This window comes from Oryctolagus cuniculus, chromosome 6, assembly GCF_964237555.1.
Source record: "Oryctolagus cuniculus chromosome 6, mOryCun1.1, whole genome shotgun sequence".
Taxonomy (NCBI): Eukaryota; Metazoa; Chordata; class Mammalia; order Lagomorpha; family Leporidae; genus Oryctolagus; species Oryctolagus cuniculus.
In genome coordinates this window covers 24,846,142-24,860,216 of record NC_091437.1, presented here as the reverse complement: position 1 = coordinate 24,860,216, position 14,075 = coordinate 24,846,142, and the positions used below count along the sequence as shown (strand labels likewise).

Below are 14,075 nucleotides of genomic sequence, written 5' to 3'. Positions count from 1 at the left end.
CAGCTGTAACACAATAATTCAGAATTATTCTTGTTAAGCATACAGAAGCAGGTGCATTCCCTAAGCAGCCTGGCGTTTCAGAAGTTTCTCTATTTACTTAAGGGAAATGGGCAAGGTAGGCAGCGTGAATTCTGGAATTTATTCTCTCTAACTTCTGGGGGGCACTTCTAAATGCATGTGCTCTCGTCCTTCTCCTTTTACTTTCTGATAAACTCTATTCAATGCCAAGCGAACTATTCTGTACAGAAAGACCAGAGGTCATTTTTGTGGCCTGGAAGCAGGGGGTCTGGATCCTTCCTCCATGTCAGGTGCTAGGGTTTGAGTGATGTGGCTCAGACCCACAGGTAGTTACAGAACTGCTATGTTGCTATTTTTAAAAATGCTTTTCATTGGATGGGGGCATCGTTGCTTAATTACCAGTTACCTGAGCCGTTTAGAAGGTGTGTCCTTGGACATGACATGCCTCATTTTCCAGTCACCCCTGCACACAGGAGTGAAATGCCTCCTAAGTCCCACCACGAATCCTGCTGCTTTCCATTACTGCTTTTATCTCATCTCCCACACAGGGAGAGTACTCTGGCTCGCTCATAAAACTGCCATTTATTTGCTTGTTTTTCTTTTTTGCGTCCAGAAATCTAATATAACTGTAGATTCAGGAGGTATTCATATTCAAGTAAGTAAATAAATAAACAAAACAAGCACCATGAAATTATAATCAGTGGTGATGACCGCCCACTTACAAGATGTGGTCACCCTGTTACACTGTAGATTGAGAGCAGCACCTGCTTCATGCCAACTCAGGGCGCAGCCTCATTATTGGATATATTGTTGGTGTATTCAGTGCTATTGTTTTCCAACTTGGGCTCAAGGAGGGGCTCAGTATTTCCTCAGATCCCTTTTTGTTCTCGTTTTTTGCAGTCCTTGGATAATGGCCTGTTCACAAACCTCCCAGCCTTAAGGCTGTTGAAAGTATCTACTTTTTCTTTTCCTTCTGCTCCCTGAAAACCAGGCAGAATGCACACTGGCTTTAGTGCTCAAATCAGGGGTGGCCCAGCCTTCCCTAAGTGATAGAACAGGCATTCCATGGTCCCTAGGGGGACTTTCCTATACATCATCTCATTTGGGCTCTGAGAACCCAGTCATTTTGGAAAAACCCAGTGAGCAGGGTATTGAAGTGCAGATCCTGGAGTCGAGGACCTGTGCATAAATCCTTGCTCAAAATATTCCCCCTAAACCTCTCAGACTCCTTTCTGGAATCATTCCATGAAAAATGAAAATTATGGAGTAGAAACCCAGGATGGTAAGCAGGAGTCTGTTCTCATGAGGTTGCTGTAAGCAATGCTGTTACACAGGTCAAACTAGGGGATTCGAGCAGAGCACGCAATCATGAAATACATGAGAGAAAACCAAAACTCAAATACAGATGACCCGTATTTGAATGAAAAGCAGACTGATGTTTGACATTAGACTTCTTATGGACAGAACACAGAAAGAAAATATCCTCAAAGTGCTGATGGGAAGTAACTACGGGTCTGAAATTCTGGATGTGTCCCCATGATCACGCATGTGTGCTGAGGGAGACATCGCACACTGACTAGACTCACACTAAAGGAGCTGTTGTACCAGTGATCCCAGAAGAGTTCATGTGATACAACTGTGAAGAAGAAATGAGAGGCTTCCAGATCTATGCAGGACCTATAAGAAGGGTTTGAGAGCAAGCTAAAATTAAAGTCCTAGACCGTTGGGGGTAATGAGAAAAAGATGATAAACCTGCATTAAGTTTGTTTTCCCCAGGAAGAAAATTTAGGGGGAAGTATAAGTATATTAGAAATAGAATATACTCTAAGAAAGGCATGCAGTCATGAAAACTTGGTTTCCACAGAAGGTGGGAAGTGAGGAAAAACAAGTATGCAGGTGCTTCAAAAAAAGAATTTTACAAAAACATGCAATTTTTTGTAACACTACCCTTGCATGGCAGCAGCAATCTGTAATTTCAATAAATGTAACTTGGCCAAACATTTATCACGAGATAGAAACTACTGAATAGTATTTTTGAATAATGTTATACCTAAAACAATTTCACAGAAGTTGAAATTTAGAAATGCTAAATACTCCTTTTCATAACATTAGTATCTGTCAGAAGCAAACACTTTGCTTTCTTAAAAAACTCCAAGAACAGCATCTTGCCTAAATGTTCCCTTCACCGTAATATGTCATCAGTCAGTGTACTCAGGGCCTTAAAGCAGAACGCAGCAGCACTGCACGGAGCAGTTGTCAGATCCACAGTTGTACTCAGACGTGATACGCCTCTCCTGCAGTCCAAGGAGGTTTAAGAAGTTCAAAGAGTCACTGAACAGCACAGTTACTGAGCAGTCCCTCAGACACACATGAAATCATCTGCCATGGACAGTATCACAAAAGCAAACAACAAATCGCAGGCTGAGTTCACTGGCCACAACACCAGAATAAAAGTCATCCAAGACCCCATCCATCTCCATTTACGTAGATATTGATCCAAGGTGAAGTAAGGTAAAAACTACAAAACATTTCAAACTGAATGAAAATGAGAGCCTGGTGAACTGAAACCCACGGGAAGCAGCTACAGTGAAACCTCACGACTTTAAATGCATTTTATGAAACAATTTGCAGCTCAAACACCTGTAAGAGCACCATGAACCAAAGTGACTGCAATAAAAGCAGAAAATAAAATGACGTCAAAAGCCGGCACCGCGGCTCACTAGACTAATCCTCCGCCTTGTGGTGCCGGCACACTGGGTTCTAGTACCGGTCAGGGCACCAGATTCTGTCCCGGTTGCCCCTCTTCCAGGCCAGCTCTCTGCTGTGGCCAGGGAGTGCAGTGGAGGATGGCCCAAGTGCTTGGGCCCTGCACCCCATGGGAGACCAGGAGAAGCACCTGGCCCCTGCCATTGGATCAGTGCGGTGCGACGGCTGCGGCGGCCATTGGAGGGTGAACCAGCGGCAAAGGACAACCTTTCTCTCTGTCTCTCTCTCTCACTGTCCACTCTGCCTGTCAAAAAAAAAAAAAAAAAAAAAAAAAAAAAAAGACGTCAAAAACAACACCAGCCATGGCACATGATAAACGTGTGACAGTGTGGGCAAGGGAAAAGGCCCAGATACAACTGGCTGTAAACTGGGCACCACTCTCTCAGGGTCCCATCCAGTGCTCTGAGATATGTCCAAAATGTGCATCTGTCAGGGCTTCCAGGTGATACTGCTGGTCGCAGGAGAAACTGCTCTACACACCCATGAAACTGATGGGATCAGCTGCCCCACTTTGGCCACAAGGGAACAGATGATACAACTGGATCAAAGCCATGTAGTGAATCAAAATACAGATATTACACTCACACCTTCTGCCCCACCCCAAGCATGGGCACTAGGCTCAAACTGTTTTTATGGGCAAGTTCTTCAGGCAAGGGTTGGCTCTCATTTTATGCCCTGAGGATAGAAAACGAGAAATACCTGAACGTTTTATGAATACTTACTAAGTATTTATGAATACTAACTGCAATAGGAAACTAAGAACACGCAAACAACATTCTATGCCTCTGTCACACTGTCACACCTGCAGAAGGACATGCAGACGACCAGGTAGTGTTTTCTCCACGAAAGCAAAGCTAAGAGTTTACTTGTGTTCGGCCACTGATGATGCGTTTCACTGGAACCATTTAAGGATAAAAACCACATGATTTTCTCACATTACAAAGGTAACTAGTAGTAGCAATATCTATTCAAGATGGAAAAACAACTCAATAAAGAAGATATAAAAGCAACCCTAAGCTTCGGTAAGTTGCTTAACTCCAATTTATCACTGGTTTTTGGTTTGTAAACAGGTGGCAGTGGCACTGTCACTTAGCAATGACACCGGGTGACATACAGCAAGTGCAGGCCTTGGCTGCTGTCACCTCCTGGTTAGAGGCAGGATGGCACTGCCAGTGAGTGGTTGGAGAGTGCTGTCCCTGGACCCGCTGTAGTTCACAAAACACTCGCTCCTGCTCAGCACTGAGTACCGAAACGGATGCATTCACAAACTCTGATAGCAATTTCACAGTCATTTCATGGGGCACAGCGAAGTGTTGGCCCGTGCGAGACTCCAAGTTCCACAAAGCCTGCGTCTTCATCCCTAGAGACTGCATATGCTCCATTTCCTATACCCCAGCTTGCTATTGATTAGAAGGTAACCCTGCCATGTACCTCTTATTCTCGTGGAGATCAGGAATTGCATGAATGTGGGTACACACATACATGGGACCAGCGCCTGTGGTACACAGACACACACAACACATGTTAGTTTCTGTGTGAAAACTGACCTCTTTGGAATTTTGGGGCCATTAAGAGCTGAGAACTCTATAATCCCCAACTAGCCCCTTCTGCCGGTCTTGCAACTGCCATCCTGTCTGGGGAGACCATACCCGAGTATCTGTGCTTGTCTGAGCAGAGTCGGATCCTTTGTTCCCCCAGGGGCATTCATTCCTCGGTGTAATGAGGAGGGCTACTACAAGGCCACGCAGTGCCACGGCAGCACCGGCCAGTGTTGGTGTGTGGACAAGTATGGCAATGAGCTGGCTGGCTCCAGGAAGCAGGGCGCTGTGAGCTGTGGTGAGTAAGCCACCCCACCCCCACCCCGTGATGCCAGGGGACCCGTGGGTTCTCACCACCCGGGGAGCTTCCCAGGGTGGACAGCGGCACCAGAAATCACATGACCCATGGTAGGAACTCATCGAAACGAGCGGGTCCAACAAGAGTTTCTGATGGTCAGGATTAGATTTAGGATCCGAACCCCCACCCCCACCTCCACCCCCACAAGGTAGAACGATCTCAAGAACCCACAGGGTTCCTAGCTGCCTGGAGCCAGACCCCAGCTGGGCAGAGGTTCTCCAAGCTCCCTCAAACAACTGCACGCTTCACCCTCCCGTCCCTGCACAGGGAGCCTTGTCCTGCGTGGGAGGGATGAGCAGAAACTCACCTCCCGTCTTTGCCTCCCGTCCAGAAGAGGAGCAGGAGACCTCGGGGGATTTTGGCAGCGGCGGCTCCGTGGTCCTGCTGGACGACCTGGAGGACGAACGGGAGCTGGGGCCCCAGGACACAGAGGGGAAGCTGAGGGTGCACAGCCGGGCCGTGGCTGAGGACGACGAGGACGAGGACGACGACAAAGAGGACGAGATCGGGTCCCTGTGGTAGGGCTCGCAGGGAGGGGACATGGGGTTGGCACACAATTACAAGTCACTTCCTATTCCTGCGTCTCTCTCTAAAGACTCCAAGGCACCAAGGCCTCTTCTCTGTCGCTCTCTGTGCCTGGCCTGAGGTTTGCAAGTCAACCGCTCGCTCCCAGAGCACTCTGATTGCGCATGCGGTTGTGGGGGAGAAAGGGTGCTGTGGTCGTTTTGTTCCTGGACAGGGGATGGCCTCCTTTCTTCCCGTGAGACTTTGCACCAAGCATGTGATTTGTGTGGGATTCTGACAGTGCAGGGAGCTCCCGCCCTTTTCAACGCCCAAGACCCTTGTGGATCACCCACGCCGGTGGTAATGACAGCATGGTTCCCAGCCTTACTGTGTCAGAGTGCTTTGTGTGTGTCCTGTAGCTGTCGTGGAAAACACACCACACTGTCCCTACCCCCACCGCCCTGGGTGTTGACTATTGCACATTCATTTTTCACATCACTAGATCTGGCTTCCTACAAACTACAGCCTTAATTCCGTCAAGAGTCCCCTTGAGAAATCATTTTCTTGAGTGAAAACTGGTCTCCGGGTGTTCCTCACTGCACATGCAGAAAATGAAGCATGTACCCAACATGCTGTGTGCCCTGCACACACGCTTAGAAGGCGTGCGGGGTTATCTGTGAACACCTCATTTGAAAAACAATTAAAAATTGTCAGCTTCTCTAGACCTGGAACACAGTTTCTGGAATAAGAAGTTTGCATCAAAGCCTTTTTTTTTGCACTCACAGCTGGCACTTGTCGCCTGCAGGCTGGGGAGGTTGCTTTGCTTTGCATCAGCCGAGTTCCTGGAAGCCTCTTTGATTTGGATAAGCCTGCGTCTGCGTGCATGGCGTTGCGCGCACAAGCCGTGCGACTCCCACTTGGGCGGCTTCACAAGCCACCTCTTTCATTTCAGCTCAAAGCCCCCTCGGGCTGCAGCAGTCCTGTCTGCCACAGGTTCCTGCCTTCCCCTACCTACTCAAGGGCTTTGCCTAAGGTATGCACACATCCCCTGCTCTCCAAGAGAACAGTGCCATGCTGTTCTCAGCGAAGACAGGATTCTGAAGGTGTTGCCCTCTTTGTAGCCACCAATCACACGAGGCTACAATGCTGTTCAGACACCCTGGCTGCGCATCAAGACCTAGAAATGCCTTCCTCAAAGCACATGGACGCTAGGGTTCTCCGAGCTGGTTCTGGCCCACTTCCCACAAGGGTCAAGATCCTAAGGAAGGAAGCCCTTCACCCTTGGGTTTCTTTAGCGTAAAGTCATTATTGAAGTGTAGTTTCAAGTCAGTACAGCTACCGTCTCTGCAGTCTTTAGGATCCCTCTCCCTCAAGCTGGCCCCGAGACTCCTTCCTGCCCCGCTTGGTTTCCCACCAACCCTCGATGCCCACTCGACTAGCCTCGCCAAGCCCTCTCGCCTTCCCCAGGAGCTTCATCCAGTCTATAAGACAATGACATAAACTCAGGCAAAAAAAATTATATATATTCAGCCAAACTATGATTCCAGTGGCAGCTGGCTTACTGACTACCGTAAGCTGACCAGTTGTACATGCCAGTCCTTGCATTGGCTGGACCGAGTGGCATTACCCCTGGAGTTGGTCTTGGATGGGAAATAAACATATGTGATGCAGCTAACCCCTCTGGCCTGGTGGATGTGAGTACAGCCAAGATCTTGAAGTTCTTTTCATACTTTCCCCAAGGGTAGACCACAAGCAAGCTCTGTACTGGGGTCTCAACTCCATCTCTGTTTCAATTCCTTTTCTCCCTTGAACAAAATTCTGAGATCATAAAAGTAGGAAACAGGTGCTTAATTACAGCTAAATTGCAATCGAGTCTATAAAAACAAAAAACCCAAGGCATATGAAGAAATTTCAGTTTAGATCATCAGAGAAAACCATTGTTACTATCTCCTCTGAGCTCAGACAAATCCAGCAGAACAAGTTAAAACCAACCAATCCATTTTCCTTAGAGAAACTTCTAGGAATGGAGTGAACCGCTGATTTTAATTTGCCTAATTATCTTGTGACAAGTGTCAAATTAAGATGACACTCAGAGATCCTTAACATTAACCTAACGATGGAGAAGAGTGCTCAACGGGCAGTTCCCACTGAGGTAATGAGATGCCATTTTCAGAGATATTCCAAGATTTTATTTTGATTCATTAAAATATTAAATAAAAAGCCCTCCTCAGACTAGAACCCAACATCAATGGAACAACAGTCTCACTTTGGCTTGACAGCATTAGGTTAGGTAAAGGTCCTGATTCAGTACTTTCCTTTAATTCCACAGAATGCAGTTTCCATTGATCTCTAGAGGTCGAATGTTTGTTGTCCTTTTCTGGGGAGGGGCTCTTTAGTTTTAGTGACTGACTACATATACAATATTGATTTTTAAAAAATAATATTGTGATAATTGATTCCCTCGTATGAGACAGTTACTGAGTTGAAACAGAACTTAGTTTTGGGAACTCCTTAGTGACTAGTCTTACTCTACAAATGGCTCGTTTATTTAGTAATATTTCCTTGGCATCCAATTTAAATCTCAGAAATTTCCACCACGGTTTGTTGTCTGACATGTTCATTTTTTTGTGTTTTTAAAAGTCGTTCAGGCGTGGGGATACCTAGATATTGACTTTGATTTTTTTTAAATCCGTTTCTGCTCCTTCATGCCCATCCCCCAACCTGCAGCAGCAGATGACGCTGTGCCTGTCCAGGTCTGCCCCTCTGCTCCTCCCAGGAGGCCCTGCATATTTGATTTTGGTTTTAACTTTGACCACACTGTACAGCAACATCCAAGAGCCCCTTCTGCAGTGGGTGGTTTTGGTCTTTTTATACCTTTTTCTCAAAGACACTGATGTTTGTCCCTGTTCAATGTGTAGCATTGTAATAAGAGCCCATCAAATCCAGAGTGTCCATTTGTTGTCCCTCTTGTAGATGAAATATTGACGTAGGAAAACTAGTGAATTCTGAATGCTTTTCCATGTAGACTTATCTGGAATGTGAACACAACTCTTTGGTTACGAGTAAATGCTTAACTGTAGTCCTGAGTAGGTGCATTTCTGTCTGTCTCAATAAATTTTACTTTGTCTGCAACATGTGTGTTTTTATTTCATTGACTTGGATGTGACCTCGCCATGGCCTACACACAATCATGGGAGAACAGTGCGGGCCTACAAAGGGAACTGTCATAGAGACCCTCGGCTCAAGCTGCTTTGTGGGGGGAGATGCACCCGCCTGGTGGTCCAGCCAGTGGTGGGCTCAGGCGCTGAGCTGGGCAGATGCATGCTGCATGCCTGGTCACTAGCACATACCACCTGCCCCCTCTCTGGCTGTCGCTGCCTCTCCCGCACAACTGTCGTCATCAGCTGCCGGTTCTCACAACTGTCAGTCTCCAACTTTGCCAGCAATGCTGACTCCTTCCCTCCCCAGCAATTCTGCCGTTCTCCTAAAAACCACCAAAAGAAAACCCCAAAACCTCTCTTCACAGACCCCCCCGAGTTCTCCTTCCTTCATGAATTAACACACGAGGTACTTGTCAAACATTAGTAAGCACACAAATTAGAACAGGAATCCTGGCCTCCCACCTTCATCCCCACTCCGGCTACTGTATCTGTGAATTAATTATACCCTGAGTGAGTAATTTTGCCGGAAGCTGAGGTTGACACTACCTTATGAATAATTCCATTCCTTTCCCCCGTGGACTCGATTTTACAGACAGTTTACAGATTGACAGTTCAAGAAAAGGTGCTTCACAAATCCACCCAGTAAGCAATGCCAGCAGAGCAATGGCCGCTGTGAAGCCGGCCGCTGGTAGAGGGCGCAGTTGGGAGCTGCTGGCGCCCCTGCACGCCCCAGACTCCTCTCAGGCTTCTCCCACACTCGCAGGCCCGGACCAGATGAAGAGGGCAGGAGGCCTGGGCTCCACGGTTGCTTAGGCGGCTGGGTAAAAAGGCCACAGTACCGTCTCAGAATTCCTAGCCCTAAGATTTTCTTTGACATCCTCATTGAGGCCAAGAGGGAGTTTTCAAAATGCATCCAGTCAACAAACCTTTCTGGATTAACTGGGAGACTTCTAGAGCAACAGAGGTACGGATTAATCTCTGTTGGCTGGATGACCGCCACTGGAGCCAGGCAACCTCTTCGGTGCTAGGAATAGAAAATGAGTAATTGTTGCCTGCTCCGTGAAGTTACCTCCTTGTAAACAGACACACAGACAGCCGTCACAACACAGGATGATGGATGCCGCGAGTCACGCCACTGGACGCTCAAGCCCATTAAAGCTCGCCTCGCTGGGTTCCTTTCATCCATCACTCCCTGGTTTTCCTCTTGCCTCCCTGACCACTCCTTGTAGGTCTTCTGTATGTTCCCTTGTTCAGCCACTTCTGTTGATACTGGTTTGCTGAGATCTGTGTCCCTGTGTCTACTTCTTGAAGTTTTGTGTTTTCTCTGTACAGGTTTAGCTATGCCTATAGCTTCAAACCTCTCCTCCACCCTGAATAGCCTTCTGAATCGATTTTTATTTCTGCTCCATTTGAAAGCAGTCACCATTTAGATAGTTCTACTTGAATTTCCTACCAGCACCTCAATTACAAACATTAAAAAATCAAAATGATGAAATGAAATAGCCAGCAAGTGTCCCTATGACTGTAAGAGTCCAGAATGGCTGTTCTTAAGTCCTGACAGACATGAGTCATAGAGGAAAAACTTGATATATTTGTCTCCATAAAAATAACCATAATAACTAAAAGATAAACAAGAGGCTAAAGAAGATACTTGTGATGTAAAATAGATGAAAGGTTCGTGTGCAATTTATCTTTCTAAAAAGCCAGAAGAAAAATGGACTGGAAGACAAAAAGAATTAAAACACAAGCAATTCACAGAAGACACACAAATGGCAGTGAGATCTCACCATGATCAGAGAAAGACAAATTAGAGCAATGCTGCCTTAGCCCCATTCAGGAAACACAAACCCTTGATAATGCTGAGCGTTGAAGAGACTGCGAGGTAGGGAGCACACTTGCGTACCCCAATCAGAACAGCCATATGAGGCAGGTGAGCAACAGCTAACCAAGTCAGAGTGCACTCCTGGGTTGAAGAACTCCACTTCTTGGTCACCACGAGAGAGAAAAAATGACACGAACTTAGAAAGACATATGTACAAGCATGTCCATCACAGCACTGTTTGTTAGAGAACAGATGTGGAGAAAATATCAGAGAATGTTGGGTAAACCTTAGAGAACAGATGTGGGAGAAAATATCAGAGAATGTTGGGTAAACCTTTATACTCTGGCAAACTGAGCATCAGTCCAAATGAATAGCATAATTTTATACGTGCTTAGAAAAGCCTGGAAACTATTAGCTGGATATCTAATAAGCAATACTCTTCCATTTTCTCAGGGTAGAAGTGGAAATGAACAGAGCAGGACATGCCTTCTTTCTAAGTTTCACTTTTGTTTTGCTTTGACTGAAAATGGCTCCTCCTACAGCCCTGGACTTGGGGCATGACAGCACCACGTATGCCTCCCACCTGCACACTCCCAACATGCTCCAACTCACCAAGAACTGTCACTTCTTCCAAACATCTCTTGCTCTCCATCCCATCCTCACCATCGCCTCTCTGCACTGTCTTCAGAATTTCTTCACTCATGGCTCTTCTTCACCCATCCTACAAACCACTGCGACCAGAGGAATTTATTCCCAAGGTATCTGATGTCAGTGCCCCACTACGTTTCAAGGTTCCCTATCACATTCTGGGCCAAATCTAAACTACAGTATTTCCCTTCATCTCTAAGGAGGACTCAGCTCAAGACCCCAGGTGGATGCCCAAATCTGTGTTTTTCCTGTACATGCATACTTATGGTAACATTTACAAATTAGGCACAGTAAGTGATTAACAACTAATAGAAAAACAGAACACTTAATATACTGTAGAAAATAAAAAGGTACATGAATGTGGTCTTTCAATACCCAACAGGTCTGCCCTTACCCATATTTCTGTGATGATATGAGGTGACAACAATGCTTATGTAATTACATGAAGTGAGATGAATGATGTAATCACTAGGAAGCAGCATTAACTACCACTGACCTGACAATGGGTATCACTGGGAGGAGAATCCTCTGCTTCACATGATCCGGAATCATCCACCCGTGACGATGGGGGCAGCTGGGTATCACACACAACGATGACGGTTGTGGAGCCTCAGACGTTAAAGGTTTTGGCAGAAAGCTTTTGGAAGAATGATGTGATTGGAACAGCTTGTCTCTTTTTAACTCAGCTAAGTGTTGCTGCAAATGTTGTAATCCTACAGTGATCACAGAGTTGACTTTTCATGCTATATCCCATACAAGGATCATATTCCATAATCTTCCCTTAACAGCTGTACAGTCTGAAACATCTACACTGCTGCTTCTGTTTCCGTTTCTTCTTCTTCCTCTTCCTCTGCATCTGACTCAACAGGTCCTTCCAATTCCCCACTGGGTTACACTTCTGGATGGCCTTCAACATGTTCTTCCACCCGTCGGGCTTGCTCTGTGAGTTAATTTCCTAACTTCAGAAAGCCATTGAAGCTCTTCATGACTTCACTCCGCAAGTGCTTCCTGCAGGCACTTGCAGGTCCTGGTATTCATTAATCAGTTGCAGCTCTGACGAATGTTACTACATCAGCAACATATTTCCAGTACGACAGTTATGTTCAGATTGGGGTCTGCATCAATTCCTGGTTGAATGAAGTCAAATGCCAGGTGAGATTATGTGGTCTTAGCCATCGGAATAATGCTCTGGTTAAGGGATGAAACAATGAGGCTGTATTGCTGCCTATCCACAACTCTTCCCAATTACACCACCAGATGTAGTTTTTGCTTTGTTTTTAATAGTACCTGGGCTCATCACTTTGTTCACCACAGCTGGGTTTATCAGGCACCGCAGCACTGTCACTTGGTACCAAAGTTAATCTCCCTTCCAGGATTTCTTAGGCTTTTGTATTTTTATGAATATAGGTTCCATTGGCATTTTCTTTCAGAAAAGTTTGGCTTCATCACAATTAAAGACTCGTTTTGCACGGTATTCTCTCAGCCTCATCCGCTTCTTCAACTCTGCCGGAAATGGCGCCGCAGCTTCTTCTCTGGCAGAGCGCCTCCGCAGTAATTTTTGTATTTTTCAGTCCAAATCTATTATTGAACCTGTGTACTATCTCTTACATGCTTATGACTTGTTGTTGAAAACTTCACATAGACAACGTTTCCTGGCATGAAGCATGTTTTCTGTTCCTGTCTTCCACCCAAAATCTAATGCCTTTTCCAAATTAGCTGAGCACTTATGTGCTGAGCTGCAACTGTTACAGCTCGAGGCCCAACAGCAAAGCAACAGGGACTTCTTTGTCTTTTCTAATCTCACAGAAAATTCACTCTTACCGTAGACCACAGCAAACCTGCGATGCAACATGTTTTCCTTCCATGTTAAGCCAAAAATTTTCACCTCTGCACTTAGAAAATTAAGCATTTTGCAGCTTCTTTTTTTTTTATTTTTTATTTTTTTATTTATTTTTTTTTTTTTGACAGGCAGAGTGGACAGTGAGAGAGAGAGACAGAGAGAAAGGTCTTCCTTTGCCGTTGGTTCACCCTCCAATGGCCGCCGCGGCCAGCGCGCTGCGGCCGGCGCACCGCGCTGATCCGATGGCAGGAGCCAGGAGCCAGGTGCTTTTCCTGGTCTCCCATGGGGTGCAGGGCCCAAGCACCTGGGCCATCCTCCACTGCACTCCCTGGCCACAGCAGAGGGCTGGCCTGGAAGAGGGGCAACCGGGACAGAATCCGGCGCCCCGACCGGGACTAGAACCCGGTGTGCCGGCGCCGCTAGGCAGAGGATTAGCCTATTGAGCCGCGGCGCCGGCTGCAGCTTCTTTTTGATGCTTCCAAATTCCCAGCATCAGTCATCTTGTACTTCAGGGCCGTTACTAAGTATAGTGAGGGTTACCTGGACACAAACACTATGACACCATGGCAGTCAGTCGATCTGATAACCAAGTGACCAAAGTTGGGCACCAACAGCAAAGCGATGGTTCCCAGGTGGGCCACAGTGGGAGAGTGTGGAATTTCATACTATTCAGAATGGTGTACAATTTACAATTTACAAATTGTTTACTTTTCTTTTTGGAATTCCCTATCTAATATTTTCTCACTGTAGTTTCCCGGGGGTAACTACAACTGCTGACAGTGGAAATGTGGCTAAGAGGCTGCTACTCTACTTGGCTTGGCAAACAGGCTCCTTTGTAACTGATTCCTTTCCAACTCTTGGTCCCCTTGCATTCCTCACCTCTCCAGCTCACCTGTTCTTCCATCACCAGCCTCTGCCTGTATTCCTGAGAGTTCCTTCATGTGGCGTTGCCCTGGGGGCTGAGCCCAGTCATCTTACTGCACCTGGGAGAACTGGGCATTCCATCCTGCTTTCTCTGATGCTAGCAATGTGCACCTCCATGATACTGCTCAATCCTCTCACCAAATATGAGCCCTTTGAAATAAAGAGGTAATGCAAAATGGTAGACTAGAAATCTCCATGCCCTCATTCTTCCCACAGGGACATAAAAGCTAATAACCAAAAATTGAAATGCCAACAGCTTTGTTAAAGATCTACAGCAACCAAGCAAATAACCAATTGAGAACAATCACATAGGAGTTTCCATAGTGAGTTTACATCAGCTGACCCACTCCATCCTTGGTCCAGCGTGGGCTTTGTTGGTGGAGGCTTCAGCCCAGCTAATCCTCTCCCTCCAACCAGAGGAAGCAGAGAATACCTCACTCACAGGGTTCTAATCCACCTGGAAGCTGTCCAGTGCACCAGTCTGTGTTTCACGTAA

The 14,075-nt window shown here is 46.4% G+C and overlaps 1 protein-coding gene across 1 annotated transcript in view; it reads left to right on the top strand.

Annotated features, from left to right (window-relative positions):
• SPOCK1 (SPARC (osteonectin), cwcv and kazal like domains proteoglycan 1) overlaps nucleotides 1-8,316 on the top strand; it is a 480,631-nt gene extending 472,315 nt beyond the window's left edge. The window contains exons 10-11 of the mRNA XM_002710225.5: nucleotides 4,483-4,620; nucleotides 5,012-8,316. Of these exons, the coding sequence (XP_002710271.1) occupies nucleotides 4,483-4,620; nucleotides 5,012-5,202 (329 nt within the window). The 3' untranslated portion in view covers nucleotides 5,203-8,316. The remainder of the gene's footprint in view (nucleotides 1-4,482; nucleotides 4,621-5,011) is intronic.
• The last annotated feature ends 5,759 nt before the right edge of the window (nucleotides 8,317-14,075 follow it).